At 32.4% G+C, this 20,000-nt stretch overlaps 1 protein-coding gene across 1 annotated transcript in view; it reads right to left on the bottom strand.

The window, feature by feature from the left end:
- Positions 1-20,000, bottom strand: part of LOC137652175 (FMRFamide receptor-like) — a 107,570-nt gene that overhangs the window by 28,928 nt on the left and 58,642 nt on the right. The window contains exons 4-5 of the mRNA XM_068385384.1: positions 3,472-3,548; positions 2,519-2,665 (exon numbers count right to left, since the gene is read on the bottom strand). Of these exons, the coding sequence (XP_068241485.1) occupies positions 2,519-2,665; positions 3,472-3,548 (224 nt within the window). The remainder of the gene's footprint in view (positions 1-2,518; positions 2,666-3,471; positions 3,549-20,000) is intronic.

Raw genomic sequence — 20,000 nt, 5'->3', positions numbered from 1 at the left:
TATCTGGGCAATAAATGTTACCTTATAATAATAAAGAGGTATTTTATGAAAACTTAACTCTATGGGTACGGGAGAGAACACTTATATACACACACTTTCGCAACACATACCCACACATACACACATAAAAAACTCACCCACCCACACACATCTCCCCTATATAATAAAAGAGCAAGTGTCTGGCTGTGTATATATATATATATATATATATATATATATATATATATATATATATATATATATATATATATATATATATATATATATATATATATCTCTTCTGGTACCTTTGACCAGATACTTATGCCTTAATAGTTACAATTACTAGTATTTCCTCACATATATTAAACACGCTTATTACCACAAGACTTTGAATCCAGATGAGTAACATGATTTTTTTTTTTTTTTTTTTTGAACCAATGCCATTTTCGGGGGATCCAATACCTTAGGTCTAGGACTTAAAAAAACTGACTATCATACTTCAGGTTTTTATTAGGGTATAACTTTATCCCGATACTTTACACCTTGTAATCATTTTGGTAAAAAATCATTCAAGTAATGTAAGAACCGCAAGTCTATACTTAAGTAGCGGTATCTATGCCCCCCCCCCCCTCTTTTAGCATTATGCTTTACCTCCGTTCCAGTTTACAATCTTCCTTTTTACTCAGCGACCTCGCATAAATTCATCTTGCACCTCTATGCTGAATAGCCTCCACGGTCCTATCGCCTGACCGTAAGGCCCTAATTTCACAGATCTGATCAAAGAGTAGTATCATCTGCATAAGTCACAGGCTTGTTTTCGAGGCCATGCCGCTTATCTTGTCCATATTTGGCAATATAAAAAGTAATGTTGTTTCAATGATATTTTCCCTTGGTAAATAGATATTAGGTATATTCATGTATTGTGTAAATATATATATGTATGCTATTCATATGTTGGGTGTGAATAAAAGGAAAGGTCCTGAAGCTGTTGAGATGAACTGTTTGCGTTGTATATGAAGTGTAAGAAGAATTAATGGGATAAGGAATGTGGAGATAAGCAGACGTGGTAAATTTCTAGGGTTTGACCACCTGTTCGCTCACAGCAAATCATCCTAATATGGGTGGCTCTGATTAGTTCAGATTAGCTGATCATGGTGAAACGCAAACCCTTTCACCACGTTAAGTTATATGTGTGTGTGCGTGTTTGTGTGTAAATACGTATAAACTATATATTCCTATAACATTTTTCGAGCCTACCGAATTGAGCAGTTCCTGGGTACGTTATATAGGCGTATACAGTACAGTTCTTGGGTACGTTATATAGGCCTAGCATACACTGCACAGTACTTGCAACAGCCATGATAAGCAAAGAGAAGTTGATATCTTGCTGGATCTTATGATACTGATCTGCCTATAAATGATCAGCTTCCGATAAGGGTTTGGAGGTTAATAGAAGCAGAATACCGTTCTGCTTTCTCGTCATTAAATGGCGGACTAATTCCATTCTCTCAATCAGCTAGATGTCGATACAATGCCTTCTAATTAAGCATGAATTTAAGCTGCTTAGCCCACAGTTCATACACAGAGGAGTTGTAGAATTGTAGAGCTTATTAATTGAATAGTTCAGGGTAAGTGAAGATGTCTAAGGGATATTGTTCAGTCATAAATGAAAAACCTCAGTCTAGGCGTTGCAATAGGCCTATGATTATTCTTCTGAGAAAAGTTGGTCTCACATGATAATTATTTAGATAACGGTGATCTCAGTATTATTTACGATATCAGTATCTCATTTATGAATATCGGTCTCGGTTATAAATGTCATTATATATAAGAGGAAGAAAAACATATTATATAACAAAAATATCTGTGATAGTATTATTATAACGAACTCAATTTACCCCTTACATTATTATTATTATTATTAGTAGTAGTAGTAGTAGTAGTAGTAGTAGTAGTAGTAGTAGTAGTAGTAGTTCCAGTTCCTAAGCTACAACCGTAAATGGAAAAACAGGATGCTATAAGCCCAAGGGCTCCTACAGGGAAAATAGCCTAGTGAGCAAAGGAAACAAAGAAATAGATGAACGACAAGAGAAGTAATGAACAATTGAAATAAAAGATTTTAACGAGTAATGTTGATAAAATAAATTTTTTATATATGAACTATAAAAACTTCAAAATACAACAAGAGGAAGATAAATCAGACAAAATAGTGAGTCCGAGTATATCTCCGGTTTCAAACCGTCTAAAAACTAAAATACTCCAAGAAAAGCTAAAAATGTTGCAGATCAGCGAACATGCAATATACTGATTACAACCAGTGTTTAAACTTTTAAGGAAATTACCTTAGTTTGAGGTAATTTTCATGGTTTCAAGGTAATTCTAATGTAATTTTGGTTTTAGTAGCTTGAATTTTAAGGAAATTGGAAAAAGTTTTAAGGTAATCTAAGGTAAAAAAAACAGTAGCATTTAAGGTTATGCTAAAGTTTAAACCCTGGGTTACGACACTCCATGGGAGTTGTGACACGATAACACTTACAGCACTGTAATCCAAGTCTAGGCGTGGGTCCTGCAAGGGAGTCTTAGTGACTACTATCCACTCGTGAGGCGTTGTCGCCGTTAGCAGCCAACACACGCAGTACACCACCACCACAAACTTCTTCGCCCTCGAGACTGTGCAAAGTACCTGAGGAAGAAGAAAATTAAACAGGGGAAATGAGATGGTTTTATTGACTTAACCCGCTTAAACTCCTCCTCGCTTCTTCATCTGGCTCTCGGTGCAAATAACGAAGACGAAATGGATAATAAAACTGCGGGATATAGTTTATTCCAGCCAGGCTTTCTTGCTAGTGGTTGCATTGCAAATCAACCAGAGCGTTTGTGGTTTGGCATTCCAGGCATATCTGTTGTTTGTGATGATGCATGTGGTTCCCCGGAGATATTTTTATTCTAATGCAGAAATCATTTACTTATTGTAAATATATATCAATATATGTATTTACATATGTATCTCTCTCTCTCTCTCTCTCTCTCTCTCTCTCTCTCTCTCTCTCTCTCTCTCTCTCTCTCTCTCTCTCTCTCTCAATATATATATATATATATATATATATATATATATATATATATATATAAAATGTGTGTAAATACACTGTATCATATTTACACATGTATATGCATACACACATATGTATATTATATATGTATATATATATATATATATATATATATATATATATATATATATATATATATATATGCATATGTATATATATATATATATATATATATATATATATATATAATGTGTGTATATACACTGTATGATATTTACAAATGTATATGCATACACACACATATATATATGTATATATATGCATATATATATATATATATATATATATATATATATATATATATATATATATATATATATATATATGCATATGTATATATATAATGTGTGTGTATACTGTATATAACAGGGATACTTACTTTGCCCTTGATGGGATGAGACACGACCACGTATCGCTCAATCGTAAAAGTAACCGTCAGCCAGATGGAAGTACTGCCTGAAAAAAAAAAATAGTTCACTATGAATACTTGAAGGGAACCATTACTTGGTGAATGGAAAACATACATTATTATTACGTAAAAGTAAATTATCGCACTGTAACAATTTCACGCACAGGCACAAACAAAAATGAATGACCATTTGGAAAGATGGAAATATAGTTCGCCTGTGTTGAAGATTTACATACAACGGATGGTTAGAGATTATTTTATACCAGTGTACACGACCCGTCAAAAAAGATGGTTAGATATTTGGATAGGTATGCGCGCACGCGCAGATTCAACCCTTCCCACCCCCTTCCCCTTTCCTAATTACAACACGGCAGTTTCGGAAAATTTTGGTTTTCGAGTCTACCTCTAGGGGTACCTCCTTTCCCCCCCTACCTGAGGGACGGGAAAGACTTGAGTAATCATGTGTTTGGCAATCCACTCAGTGTAACACACACATACACACACATAATATATATGTGTTACATGGGGAGATAAAGAGTGAAATGCATGTTAGGTTTGGAATGGAACTGGAGTCTCTATTTACTCAGATGGGGTCAGCTCAATTGATGAGAGAGAGAGAGAGAGAGAGAGAGAGAGAGAGAGAGAGAGAGAGAGAGAGAGAGAGAGAGAGAGAGAGCTTTTCCCTCTTCCTCGTCAAACTTCAGCTTGGATTATATACGGAGATTTGGACAGTTTTGGTTGTCAGTCCTGCTGTCCTTCACTGGTAAGGGGGACTTAAGCACTAATGGAGTAGTCAATGAATAAAAGGTTTCCGTATATGAGGTTGAGGATATGTTTGTCTGCAAGAGAGCTAATATTCGCGTACAGTTCATGTATATCTTCGTATGTAGCCTATTTACACAATGTAAAAAAATAACTATTGGTGCACATGTGTCCAATGCCTACCGTAAACATTCAGCCACCAGTTGAGATACTACCGCTAGAGAGTCATTGGGTCCTTTGACTGGCCAGAAAGTATTACATTGGATCCTTCTATTTGGTTACGGCTAATTTTCCCTTTGCCTACACATACACCGAATAGTGTGGCTAATTCTTTACATATCTCCTCTGTCCTCTTACTCCTGACAACACCGAGATTACCAAACAGTTCTTCTTTACTCAGGATGTTAACTACCGCACTGTAATTGTTGATTAGCTACTTTCCTTTTGGTAAGGGTAGAAGAGAGACTGTGACTATGGTAAGCAGCCCTTCAAGGTGGACAGTCCAAAATTAAACCATTGTTCTCTACTTCTGGGTAGGGCCATAGCATTGTACCATGGTCTTCCACTGTCTTGGGCTAGAGTTATCTTGCGTGAGGGTACACTCGGGCACGCCATTCTATCTTAGTTCTCTTCCTCTTGCTTTTTAAATGAATAATTGAATGATTTGAAGTTCTCTGGTATCCTGACATCGAAGGTCATTGACTCCGATCTTGCTTTTTGAAGTTTGAATAGTTTGTATATGAAATAATTATTTTAGTGTTGTTATTGTTCTTAAAATATTTTATTTTGATTATAGATTACTTCTCTTGTAGTTTATCTTTCCTTATTTCCTTTCCTAAATGGGCTATTTACCATGTTGGAACCCTTGGGCTTATAGCATCTTGTTTTTGCAACTAGGGTTGTAGCTTAACAATAATAATGATAATAATAATAATAATAATAATAATAATAATAATAATAATAATAATAATAATAACCGCTACTGATGTGAGACGGTTAGCAGCCCCGGCTGTGGCAGATTTGTAAGGTTCGAACCACCCATTAATTCATAGCTCTGGTCACCACTATTTCACTATCTTTGGTTCCTTAATGTCATAATGATTATTTCTTATTGTGCACAGATAGTTTTTTTATATAAAGTAAGTACGCCATTAAGAGATCTATATGTTCAAAGGTCATTCATGAATGCCTGAGATCAAGGGATAATATCTTAGAGACTGACCATATCTACATAAGATAAGGCGCCCAAGCCCCTTTACTTAAACTAGGACAAGGCCGGTCCAGGAAATAGTAGCTGATGACTCGGCTGTTGGACTTGCAGGTTCTGCCTAATCCTCATCCTTATCCCACAAGGATGGTTAGGTTGCAAACACTACTACATGAAACTGTCGAATTTGAGCGGGTCTCGAACCCCAGTCTGGCAGATTTCAAGGCAGGAACGTTTCCAATAGGTTACTAAACCCAAGGCAGTGAGTAATGGCCTATAAGGGAGGGCACCTAGTTTTAAACGGATTCCTCCACATATGTCTTTCTCCAACCCCATTCCATCTCCTTACCCTCTCCTCTTGTCTCTTTTTTTCTATATAAATTAGCGTAATTCCAAAATTGTATCCACAATTATTCTAACTCTTGTTCCACGCCTCTATTGAATTAAAATTCGAGGCTGGTTTCTGTATGAAGGTTACCCATCCTAAATATGTCATAGGAAGAAGCCCCTCCCACGGTTATATACAAAACGTTGTGGCTGCACTTCTGTGGTACATGCTCAAATTCTTGGGATGGAACGTTCCCCTGTTTCAAGCTCTCCGTATGGACACCTTCATATTCAAGCTTAAACCGTTTATTTACAAGGTAAATAGGCATTTATTGGAAGAAAAGACAACTAGAGAGTGAGGGTAATAATTTCAGAAATACACCAAGTTATATGGAATCACGGTGAGAGTTAATGAAAAAAAGAGAGACATGGTAAGGAGGATGGGTTGGAGAGCGGGCCGGTAATCTGTAGAGATGTGGCATCAGTGGGGGAAACTGTTTCAAAGCAAGTGCCTTCCCCTATCGGCCCTTTCTCTCTGCGTTGAGTATAGTTCCAATAAGCAAAGGGAAAATTGAAATAGCAAATGAATGCACAATCCTTTCGATAAAATTGGTAAAAATATCTACCCCATGGCAATTTCGAGCTAAAGTAGCCATGATTAAATAGCGTTAAGTTTCTATCTTCAAATTACATCTGTCCCGATTGTTGATTAAGTGAGACGTAGTACCACTTTAAACGGAAGGATATTTCTCCATTACTCTACATCCCAGAATGTTTTTCCTTTCATCAAATATAAACGAATAAAACTCTGTTTCTCTCATTATTTTAGTTTTGTTGGCATTCTTAAATTATTAAGGATAAATGAAATAAGAAAAAAAAACATCAATTATTTTCTGTATATCATACATGCCGTTTGAAACTAGGTAACACTGACCTATGCACTGTACACAAATATAAACAGATTATTCACTTGTATGCATGTGAAATATGTTATTTAGACATCCATAAAATCACTTAGGATTTCCTACGTTGAGTAGGCTTGCGATCAGAGGACCCCTGTTCAAACGGCACGATCCTTTTCATTAGTATCCATTACCTTAATGTCCTTTTTGGTTATTTTCACTTTTGTTAATGATCTCAAACAGAATATATGTGTATATGCTATATAGGCTACTTAGAATATTTATATATATCTATATATATGTATATATATACAGTATATGTATGTATATATATATATATATATATATATATATATATATATATATATATATATATATATATATATATATACAGTATATATACATATATATATTCACATTTATATACACATTTACACATAAATGAATATATATATATATATATATATATATATATATATATATATATATATGTATATATATATATATATATGTATATATATATATATATATATATATATATATATATATAAATAAATATATTTATGTATGTTTGTATACATATTTATACAATTGTATAGCTTTTTTGCATACAAATATTGACTTATTTTATATCATAAGTTTTGTTCATATCTCATTTTTTCTGGACTATTGTACATGGACATATTTAATTCTTCTTCATGAAAATGGGTAAAACATTTTAAATTTGGTTAGAAAATACACACACATACACACACACACACACACAAAGAGGTGACACTGCCCTGCAATGATAATTGTAATTGATGTAAAACCATGCTAATTAATTCACTGACGCAAGATAATTTATGAAATGGAAGGTTGTCATAATTTAATTGTCGTACATACGTCACCATGCGTGTGAGATCTAGTTATGGCCATGGTCTAGGTATATAGAGAATATATATATATATATATATATATATATATATATATATATATATATATATATATATATATATATATATATATATGTGTGTGTGTGTGTGTGTGTGTGTTTATATATATGTATATATATACTATATATGTAATATAAATATAATATATATATATATATATATATATATATATATATATATATATATATATATATATATATAATATATATATATATGTGTGTATATATTTATATATATATATATATACACATATATATAAATATATATATATATATATATATATATATATATATATATATATATATACACATATATATAAATATATATATATATATATATATATATATATATATATATATATATATATATATATATATATATATATAAAACCCAGCCACTGGGGGGGCAAGCCAGCTTCAACTTGATGCCGGCCCCAAGCGGCTGGGTTATGTATATATATATATATATATATATATATATATATATATATATATATATATATATATATATATATATATATATATATATGTATGTATATATATGTATATATCAATCATCAACATCATCAACATCATCAGCTTGATTAGTCCACTGCAGGACAAAGGCCTCAGACATGTAGACATGTTCTTTCACTTGCGTATGTTAATGGTCTTTCTATCCGTCTATACCAGCAAATTTTCTCATCTCACCAATCCATCGACTTCTCTTCCTTCCCCTGCTGGTTTTGGCAATGTCTAGGGACCCATTCTGTTATTCTTAATGTCTGTCTTTTATATGTCATTCTCATTTCATGTCCTGCTCATGTACATTTCTTGTTTTTAAAGGTTATGGTAAGAAGATCTATAATGGGCCAGTTGATTGAGTTAAGAAGTTAATGTAGTTTATGCTTTCTTTGAATACTCAAATCACTTTCAATTAGATTTTCCAATTTTTTTCATTTTTTTCTCGAAAGAGTTGAATTCAAGACAGTTTCTGAATTAATCTAATATGGAATCTCGTATATTTCGCTAGGTAATGGAATTATTAAGTTAATATAGTTTATGTTTTCTTAAAGTATTCATTACATTCAATTTGATTTTCCAATTTTTATCCATTATTTCTCGAAAGAGTTGAATTCAAGACAGTTTTTGAATTAATCTAACATAAAATCTCCTCTTATATTTCCAGATAGCAACGCCACTTGTTAAAAAAAAAAAAAAAAGGAAAAAAATAACATTCGTTCATGGTCTATTAAAAGTTTTTCTTTTATATATGATTGGACAGAGCGTAGATAAAAACGAATCGAAGAACTTCCATGAATAAACGCTGCCTTTATATCCCTGCATGTATAGAAATTGCCACCGACCGTTGCAATATATCTCATGCGAGGCGGAATCGCCCTGCCAAAAAAAAAAAAAAAAAAAAAAAAAAAAAAAAAAAAAAAAAAAAAAAAAAAAAAAAAAAAACTATATAAAAATGTAGCTTCAAAACAAAACAAGCCGCGATTTTTTCCTTTTCGGGTTTTGTAAAATATTGGCGAACCTCAATAGAAAAGTGCACATTCTGCGGATGGCAAAGGGAACTTTTTTTTTTTTTTTTATCGTAGATGCATAGTTTGCTGAGTTACCAGCGGTTATCAAATCCAATATCACTCGGAGGAGAGTGGAAGAGTGGAGAACTCTGGAAAGAACTTTATGAAAATTTGCTAAATTGCGTAGGAATCGAGGCAGATTCAAATGGTGCTTTATCATTGAGATTATTATGTAAGCAGAGACTGATACGTGTCCTTAATATTGGGGGAAAAAATTATGTTCATGTTAATATATATGTGTATATATATATATATATATATATATATATATATATATATATATATATATATATATATATGTATGTATATATATATATATATATATATATATATATATTTATATACTGTATATATATATATATATATATATATATATATATATATATATATATATATATATATATATTTATATACTGTATATATATATATATATATATATATATATATATATATATATATATATATATATATATATAGATAGATAGATAGATAGATAATAGATAGATAGATATGGTTGCTTGCATATGTACACGTTATATGTATGAGTGTGTTTATACACACACACACACACACACACATATATATATATATATATATATATATATATATATATATATATATATATATATATATATATATATATATATATATATGTATGTATGTATGTATGTGTGTGTAAGTGTGTGTGAGTGTGTGCAATACGATACACCATCTAAAGACTCGTAAAAGAAACCATCTAATACGTTATAAGTGTCTTGACTATTGGATTACGGCAGCATATCCTCATACCAATATCGGTTTCCGATACATTTTAATATCCGAGATAAATTGCCCCCCCCCCCTCCCCTCCGTAAGCCTTGTTCAATTTCAGTTTTAGCATTTACTTAAACGAGAAATCTAAATATCAAATTTTTTTCTTTTTACATCGCTAATTTCCCGCATTAATGATATAAATGAATTTTCCAAATTGTTTGGGCATAAGCCTTTGAAAAATGTGTATATTAATTCAGTGTTTTTTTTTTTTTTACAATTAGGGAAACAGTTCACGTTATTTGGTTGCTATTGTAGTTGAATTTGATATTTTGCTCTTTTAGCGCAATTAGATGTTTTGTTATTTTAGTTGACTTAGATATTTTGCTATTTTAGTTTGATGAGATATTTTGCTATTTTAGTTGCATTAGATATTTGTCTATTTTAGTTTAATTAGATGTTTTGCTATTTTAGTTGTATTAGATATTTTGCTATTTTAGTGGAATTAGATATTTTGCCCTTTTAATGGAATTAGATATTGTGCTATTTTAGTTGTATTAGATATTTTGTTGTTTTAGTGGAATTAGATATTTTGCTATTTTAGTTTAATTATATATTTTGTTGTTTTAGTGGAATTAGATATTTTGCTATTTTAGTGGAATTAGATATTTTGCTCTTTTAGTGGAATTAGAATTTGCTATTTTAGTGGCATTAGATACTTTGCTTTTTAGTGGAATTAGATACTTTGGTATTTTAAGGAAATTAGATATTTTGCTGGAATTAGATATTTTTCTATTTTAGTGGCATTAGATATTTTGCTATTTTAGTTTAATTATATATTTTGTTGTTTTAGTGGAATTTGATATTTTGCTATTTTAGTTTAATTATATATTTTGTTGTTTTAGTGGAATTAGATATTTTGCTATTTTAGTTTAATTATATATTTTGTTGTTTTAGTGGAATTTGATATTTTGCTATTTTAGTTTAATTATATATTTTGTTATTTTAGCGGCATTATATATCTTTTTATTTTAGTGGAATTAGATATTTTAATGTGAGACAACAATCAGATAGCAATTGATAACACACGTGGATGAGGAATCACACTATTGCGAAATTGTTGTAGACAGGTAACAGGGCATAAAGGCATGAGAACGTATGCCTTATCATATCTCAAGTCAGAAAACTATATAATTCCTGCAGAGAAATATTAAACAAACAATTAATAATTTGGTGTATAATAAACGCACAATGCTGGGTTCCTTTATTGGGTAAATAGCCGCTTATAAGTGTATGTACTTGTTTGCATTCGGCAAAGACTACAATGCTGGTTGTTGTTGTTGTTGTTGTTGTTGCTGCTGTTGTTTCATTAGAGTAAGCCACCTTCATGCAAACTTTGGCATGGGCTATTGCGAGAAGTTCCCTCTTAATGAGAGAAAGTCGTGGCAAAGTCACATGGCTTCAGCATATGGTATCTATATCCGTATAGAAGCCGCGTATATATATATATATATATATATATATATATATATATATATATATATATATATATATATATATATATATATATATGTATATATATATTTACACACACACACACACACACACACACACATATATATATATATATATATATATATATATATATATATATATATATATATATATGTGTGTGTGTATGTATATATGTATATATAGGCCTATATATACATATATATATATATATATATATATATATATATATATATATATATATATATATATATGTATGTATACACATATACATACATATATATATATATATATATATATATATATATGTATACACATTATATATATGTATGTATATATGTATATATACATATATATATATATGTGTGTGTGTATATATGTATATATGTATATATATATATATATATATATATATATATATATATATATATATATATATATATATATATATATATTATTATCATTATTATTATTATTATTATTATTATTATTATTATTATTATTGTTAAATGCTAAGCTACAACCCTAGTTGGAAAAGCAGGATGCTATAAGCCCAGTGGCCCCAACAGGGAAAATAGCTCAGTGAGGAAAGGAAACAAGGAAAAATAAAATATTTTAAGAATAGTAACAACATTTAAATAAATATTTCCTATAAATACAATAAAAACTTCAACAAAACAAGAGAAAGAGAAACTAGATACAACAGTGTGCCTGAGTGTACCCTCAAGCAAGAGAACTCTAACCCAAGACAGTGGAAGGCCATGGTACAGAGGCTATAGCACTACCCAAGACTAGAGAACAATGGTTTGATTTTGGAGTGTTCTTCTCCTAGAAGAGCTGCTTACCATAGCTAAAGAGTCTCTTCTACCCTTACCAAGAGGAGAGTAGCCACTGAACAATTACGTTGCCGTAGTTAACCCCTTGGGTGAAGAAGAATTGTTTAGTAATCTCGGTGTTGTCAGGAGTATGAGGACAGAGGAGAATCTGTAAAGTATAGGCCAGACTATTCGGTGTCTGTGTAGGCAAAGGGAAAGAACCGTAACCAGAGAGAAGAATCCAATATGGTACTGTCTGGCCAGTCAAAGGACCCCCTAACTCTCTAGCGGTAGTATCTCAACGGGCGGCTGGTGCCCTGGCCAACCTACAATAAATAAACAATCATGAAATAGGAAACAAAATATATTATCCAAACTACATCGCTGGGATTGGGGTTCGGTTTCGAAGCCTATAGGGGACTCTTTAGAGTTTACGTCAACCATCCGATAATAATTAGCCTTGAGAGATATCAGTATATTAGTTATATTAAAATTTTAGTGACAAGGCAATCGCTTAAAACTGGGCCTCGAATTCCCAGAGTGGCTTGGTTTCAGGGGATGTGATCGCTAGCTGCAGAGTTGGCTAAAATAGGGAGGATTATATTGGAAGTAAAAGCTTCAGGGGGTTCTTCCAATTTGTGATCTACGAAAAGTCTGCGATCTACCAATTAATGAGACTGGTTGGCTGGTAGCCTGCCACCCGGGAACAAAATGGCGCCCATCAACGCGATATATGGTAACCGGTATGACCAAGGTCTATAGATCAAGGTCTATATATCTATAGACCTTGCGTATGACATTACTCTTGTTTATATAGGTACTCTAGCGAATACCAACCATATTTTGATGAAAGCCTGAGCCTTAGACTGTGATTCGTGGCCATTGTTGATTGATATCCCTAGTTTTGAGGACCTTAGACTTACACTGGGGCTCAAGACGAGGATGCTGGTACATTATTGCCAAGATCCTTTGGGCAGGAGTGAGGTATAGTGCCAGTGGCATTTTTAAATGTATACTGAAAGTTGACTTTCTTCAAAATAACTGCTAATTTATTCATTAAGAATTAAAATGTTAATAATTCTTACGTTAAAAGATTACGCAATCTTAGTGTCCTTTTTAAAATCTTGTTGTTACCATCATTTTTAGACAAAGGTGGACATATGCCCTACTCATAGAAGCAGCCCGTAGTACGAACACGATCTGGGTAATCCGTTGACACGTTGGCAAATGTCCCAGGAGAAGAGCATTGTGATAAGAATAATTTCTCTACAACTTTCTCATGAACACAATTCATTAACAGATTTCTAGGGGTGAATGTAGTTTATCGGGACGGCGATATCTTAATAGTAGCCCATTCGTTTTTCCTTATGTGGAAGATGTTCTTTACTATGATCCGATATACCCCCATATGAAGTTATTTTATCATTTTAAATAATATATTTTACCTTTACCACGGCTATATTTTCTAAGTTCATCCCAAGAAGGGGGTCCTGGGGCTTGTCCCCGGCTAGGGGTTGTGACCTGGGAACTACTAGGTTCGATTAGGTTGGGTTTGTATTATAGCGACAGTGGTTGGGGGGTCGCAGGGGGGCATTAGGCCCCCCCCCCCGTTAGGTCATTAGGAAGGTAAGGACATGACTTGTAGATCAGGTTAGGGGGGGGGGGGAGTTTAGGTCAGTTGTTGTCCATTTTTCTCGCACGTTTCCGACATTCATGCGCAGAGTTGTCCTAGTATATGTAGATTGTTGTGACAAGCATTTAGAAAATTTAGTGAATTCATTATTTTATTCTGTTAAACTGCCTGTGAAAAACTCGATAGGTGATGATCTTTACTCTTCTTTTTTTTCTGTCGATTGCGAGCCGGTCCTAGTATGTAGTTTGTTGGGACAAGCATTTATAAAACTAGTGAATTTAATATTATTTAATTCTGTGATCACTCCCTTGAAAAAGAGCCGATTTCGGACCTCTTTTACTCGATTTTCGGGCGTTCCAAGGCCTGTCCCCATAAACTAAAAAGGCTCCGATTTCTATAATAAGCCTTTGAATAGGAATACATTTTATGACCAAATTTTAGTACCAAATATTGAGGCAAGAAAGTCATCACAGTATTCCAATATTTTCGACACATTCAAGCTTGTAAATGATTTTGGCATAACGAGGACACGGGACACTCAGATTTTATTATTATTATTATTATTATTATTATTATTATTATTATTATTATTATTATTATTATTATTTTTATTATTACTATTATTATTATTGTTATTTATTATTATTATTATTATTATTATTATTATTATTATTATTATTATTAGTATTTTTATTGTTATTATTATTATTATTATTATTATTATTATTATTATTATTATTATTATTACTATTTGCTAAGCTACAAACCTAGTCGGAAAAGCAAGATGTTATAATCCCAAGGGCTCCAACAGGGATAGTAGCCCAGTGAGGAAAGGAAACAAGGGAACAGATTGAATATTGTGGCTGAGTGTACCCTCAAGCAAGAGAACTCTAAGACAATACAGTGGAAGACCTTGGTACAGGCTTTGAATCCATTGTACAGATTTAGAATTAAGGATTTCTATACATATTAAAAAGTCTTGATGACTTTTGTTTTTACAGCAATCAAGAGAAAATTATTTCATTACGATACAAGCATGTATCCATTATACAGCAAATAAGCCTTTCCATAATATTATTTTATATGATCATGTACCGCATTAGACAACTGTATCGTTTGTAACCTGAAAGCTAATTAAGTTGCCTAGTTTAATAAATATACTCACTGTAATTAAAGCCGAGCAATGAAGCACACCCTATGGCCATAAGGCATTCATAAGCATACATAAAATCTGATATTAAATTGGAATGGGATGAAAAATTCATCACTGACGTTTGCCCATTTTATTATGGCAATTGGTCAATTATTTATTGACAATATCGGCCGTAATTAAATGTGCTTTGAGAGAGAGAGAGAGAGAGAGAGAGAGAGAGAGAGAGAGAGAGAGAGAGAGAGAGAGAGAGAGAGAGATTATGTAAAATCAAGTTTTATTTCTAGAACAGTTTTAATGAACTTGCAGCTACTGTTGCGGGAATTTTATACGCATGGGGTTTCATCCATCATGCAGTTGTTAAAGCATTAGCATTTGTGTTCTTTTTTACCCTAGATCTGCTCCTTTTGTTAGGGTAACTATTTTAGCAAGTGATATATATATATATATATATATATATATATATATATATATATATATATATATATATATATATATGTATGTATGTATATATATACATATATATATATATATATATATATATATATATATATATATATATATATGTATATATATATATATATATATATATATATATATATATATATATATATATATATATGTATATATACATACATACATACATACATACACACACACACTGTTATCCCAACATTAAGGGGTCGTTACCTGATACAGTCTCTCCAATGCTTTCTGTCCAAGGCATCTGGTTCCACCAAACTTCTCTCTATATCATCCTTCATCTTATCTCACTGTCTACTTTTCTACCTCCCTCTCGATCTTCTATCCATTGACAGCTTCCTCCCAAGCCGTCCTCGCTCCCTCCCTAACATCTATCCCCAACATGTGTCCACACCATCTCAGTCTTGACACTCTTATTACCTCTGCAATCTTTACTACGCCTTCCCTTATTTCAATATTCTCATGTTTGTTATCTCAAGCTTTGCTTCATCATTTTGTCTTAGCCTACATTTCAGATCTGGTCTTATTACTGTGATATAGATCTTAATTGATTGGCATTTTCTTATCACATACCACTCTTGCTACCTCATCCCAGATCCCCCAGGCTATTTTGATCTTGTTTTCACACCAGCCTCTATCCTATTTTCACCTCAGCCTCATATCCTCCTACCGGCCATATAGTAGATAACAAGTATCTAAACTTTCCACCTGTTTTTTAAACCGAGCATCTATGATTATGTATGGCTATGCTGACCCTACCTTCCTCACTGCTCACCATAAGTCCTACTAATATTTACCCTCAAGCCGGGCCTTTCCAAAGACTCCTGCCACTCTACAACCCTTCTCTGTAAGTCCTCCCCTTTTTCAGCAGTAACCACCAAAATCAACTCTATATGACAACTCTTCACAACTTTTCATATCTGATCTCTTCACTTAACACATCCTTGACCTACAAAAATAAAACCAGGCTCAATGCTGACCCATGTTGTAAGCCAACAATAACTTTCAAGGTTTCTATTTCCCTAAATGCTGTCATTATTTTTTCCCTTCTTCTTTTGTACAGCTGGCTTCATTAATTCCGGTACACTTCATAGAAAGGAAAAGAGTCATCAGTGTACCGGAATTAATGAACCCAACTGTACAGTTGGCTTCATTAATTCCGATACGCTTCACTGGATGCTAAGGAGACGTCTGGCAGCTGTACATTGCATAATAAGAGAAACTGTTAGCAACGCTGGCAGTAAAACAAAGTTCATAAGCTTGTAAACACGGGATGAAAAGCCTTTGATTAATTTTACGAAATGTTGAATAGCGAATCATTTGCCTGCTCCAATGTACAGAGGTGTCAGACTTCTTTGGATCCAGTGAAGTGTACCGGAATTAGTAGGTAGTAGGTTCGCCATGGCACCAGCCACCGTTGAGATACTACCACTAGAGTTACAGCATCTTTTTACTGGCCAGACAGTACTACATTGGATCCTTCTCCCTGGTTACGGTTCATTTTATTTTTGCCTACGCTTAAACCGAATAGTCTGGCCTATTCTTTACATATTCTCCTTTGACTTCACACATCTGACAACACTGAGATTACCAAACAATTCCTCTTCACCCAAGGGGTTAACTATCGTACTGCAATTGTTCTGTGGCTACTTTCTTCTTGGTAAGGGTAGAAGAGACTCTTTAGCTATGGTAAGCAGCTCTTCTAGGAGAAGGACACTCCAAAATCAAACCATTGTTCTCTAGTCTTGGGCAGTACCATAGCCACTGTACCATGGCCTTCCACTGTCTTGGATCAGAGTTCTCTTGCTTGAGGGTACATTCGGACACACTATTCTATCTAATTTCTCTTCCTCTTGTTTTGTTAAAGTTTATATAGTTTATATAGGCGTTATTTGTTTTAATGTTACTCTTCTTAAAATATTTTCTTTTTTCTTTTTCCTTTCCTCACTGGGCTATTTTTCCTGTTGGAGCCCTTGGGCTTATAGCATCCTGCTTTTTCAACTAGGGTTGTAGCTTAGCAAGTAATTATAATAATAATAATAATAATAATAGTGAAAGTAACTGTACATCATCTCAGCCATTCTAACCATCAAGTATTTATATCATACCAGTGATACCACAAATTCAAATAAGAATTTCTTAAAAGTGAGGTACGACGCTAACGACTATTATGAAACGAGCCGTGTCATAAAAGAGAATTAAACTTTATACTCCAACACAATAAGATTCAGATTACCCAATCTCTCTCTCTCTCTCTCTCTCTCTCTCTCTCTCTCTCTCTCTCTCTCTCTCTCTCTCTCTCTCGTCTTCTCAATCATCTTGAAACTTCTCATTTTAGTGTCGAGTAGTTATCAAGAACCTTTTCTAGGTATTAAGCAGCTCCTTCAATTTGCCAAGAGAATGATAGTGTTTAAAAGATGTCAAGTTAACGAGATAGAAATTGGCTTTTAGCTTTTATTTCTTTCCAGGTTATTGCTTTATTTATTCTTATTATCGAGGCCATTATTTTTAATGGCCTTGTTGTCATGGGTTACAGTTATTATTATTATTATTATTATTATTATTATTATTATTATTATTATTATTATTATTATTATTATGATTATTATTAATATTATTATTATTTTTATTATTTTATTATTATTATTAGTTGGTTTATTTTTATTGTTATTATTATCATTTTTATTATCATTTTATTATTGTTATTGTTATTATTATTTTTATTATTATTTTTAATATTATTATTATTATTATTATTATTATTATTATTATTATTTTATTATGATTATTATTATAATTATTATTATTATTATTATTATTATTATTATTATTATTATTATTATATAAGTTACAACCCTAATTAGAAAAGCAGGATGCTATAAGCCCAAAGGCTCCAACAGGGAAAAACTAACCCGGTAAGGAAATGAAATAACAAAATAAATAAACTACCAGAGAAGTAGTGAAAAATTGAAATAGAAGGTTTTAAGAACACTAAAAATATTGGAATTGATATTTCATATGTGAATTATAAAAATAAATAAAAAAATAAGAAGAGAAATAAAATAGAATAGCATGCTCGAGTGTACCCTCAAGCAAGAGAACTCTACCCCAAGACAGTGAAAGACCATGCTACCGAGGCTATGGCACTACTCAAGACTGGAGAACAAAGGTTTGATTTTGGAGTGTCCTGGAAGAACTGTTTACCTTAGCTAAAGAGTCTCTTCTACCCTTATAAAGAGGAAAGTAGCCACTGAACAATTACAATGCAATAGTTAACCCTTTGAGCGAAGAATTGTTTGGTAATCACAGTGTTGTTTTTGCTGATTTTCCTCTAACATAGGTGGCTCTGAGAAAATATCTCAAGGCTCACGGTCATATTCATCCTTGATTGGCCCAACCGTGGAGGAAATTTCTGTGCAGGTTGTTTCATTTTGTTTATTACCCTCGTCAACTTCGATAGGCTCATGTTTGTATGTCTGTTTGTCTGCGCACTTGTTAATCGCATAACTCTAATACTATTTTACTGAATTTCATGAAATTTGGTGGGATGGTTGGCCATGATCTCAGGACAATTTAATTAGATTTTGGAAGCGATTTAGTCAGAGGTCAAGGTCAGGGTAACGAAGAAGTAAAACACGTCTTTTTGCTATACCCTGGTAACTTTTTATCCGGTTTCCCTGAAACTAGTATCAAAATGCGCATAATTCAGTTGCCTATCTTGTGATATACAACATGATATACGTAGTTGTGTCATTAGCCTAGTTTGTTTATGCTTGTATGTTTGCCAGTTTGGGATTCAGATAACTCGCCAACTATTTGACCTAATCTCACGAAATTTGGTGTGATGATTGGTCATGATCCAAGGACAATTTGATTAGATTTGGAAGATATTGGCCCAAAACTAAAGGTCAAGGTAACAAAAAGGTAATTTTTTTTTTTTTTTTTTTTTTTTTTTTTGCTATATCGTCGTCAATTTTTATCCGATTTGCACGAAACTAGTGCCAAAATGTGCATAATTCAATTGTCTATCTTGAAATATACAACATGATCAAGGGAAAGCATGCGCTCTACGGATTGCCCATTCTAGTTTTCTTGAATATTTTACTGCTGCCTTTGTCCTATAAGCAATAGTTAGCATTATTAAAATGTTTTGAAAATGATAGTTTTTGCTTTGATTTTTATTTTCCTATCTATTGTTGTTCAGGCATTGCAGTGGAATTTTGTCAATATTACGCTTATTTTACTTCTGGACTTTTGTTGTATAAGATTGTTATTGTTGTTTTGTTTTAATTTTAGTCTTGTTGTGTACGAGTGTTATTGTTGTTTTGGCCATTGTACTTTAGCTTATTGCGTTATTAATGCCGTCACTATCACAAGAAGCTGATGTTTAATGAGACAGAAAATAACAAATGAGCTCTGGTGAATTTTACGAAAGCTTACTTCGTTCTTCTCC

This window comes from Palaemon carinicauda, chromosome 13, assembly GCF_036898095.1.
Source record: "Palaemon carinicauda isolate YSFRI2023 chromosome 13, ASM3689809v2, whole genome shotgun sequence".
Classification (NCBI taxonomy): Eukaryota; Metazoa; Arthropoda; class Malacostraca; order Decapoda; family Palaemonidae; genus Palaemon; species Palaemon carinicauda.
The sequence above is the reverse complement of the archived record's forward strand: the minus strand, read 5'-3'. Positions and strand labels throughout refer to the sequence as shown.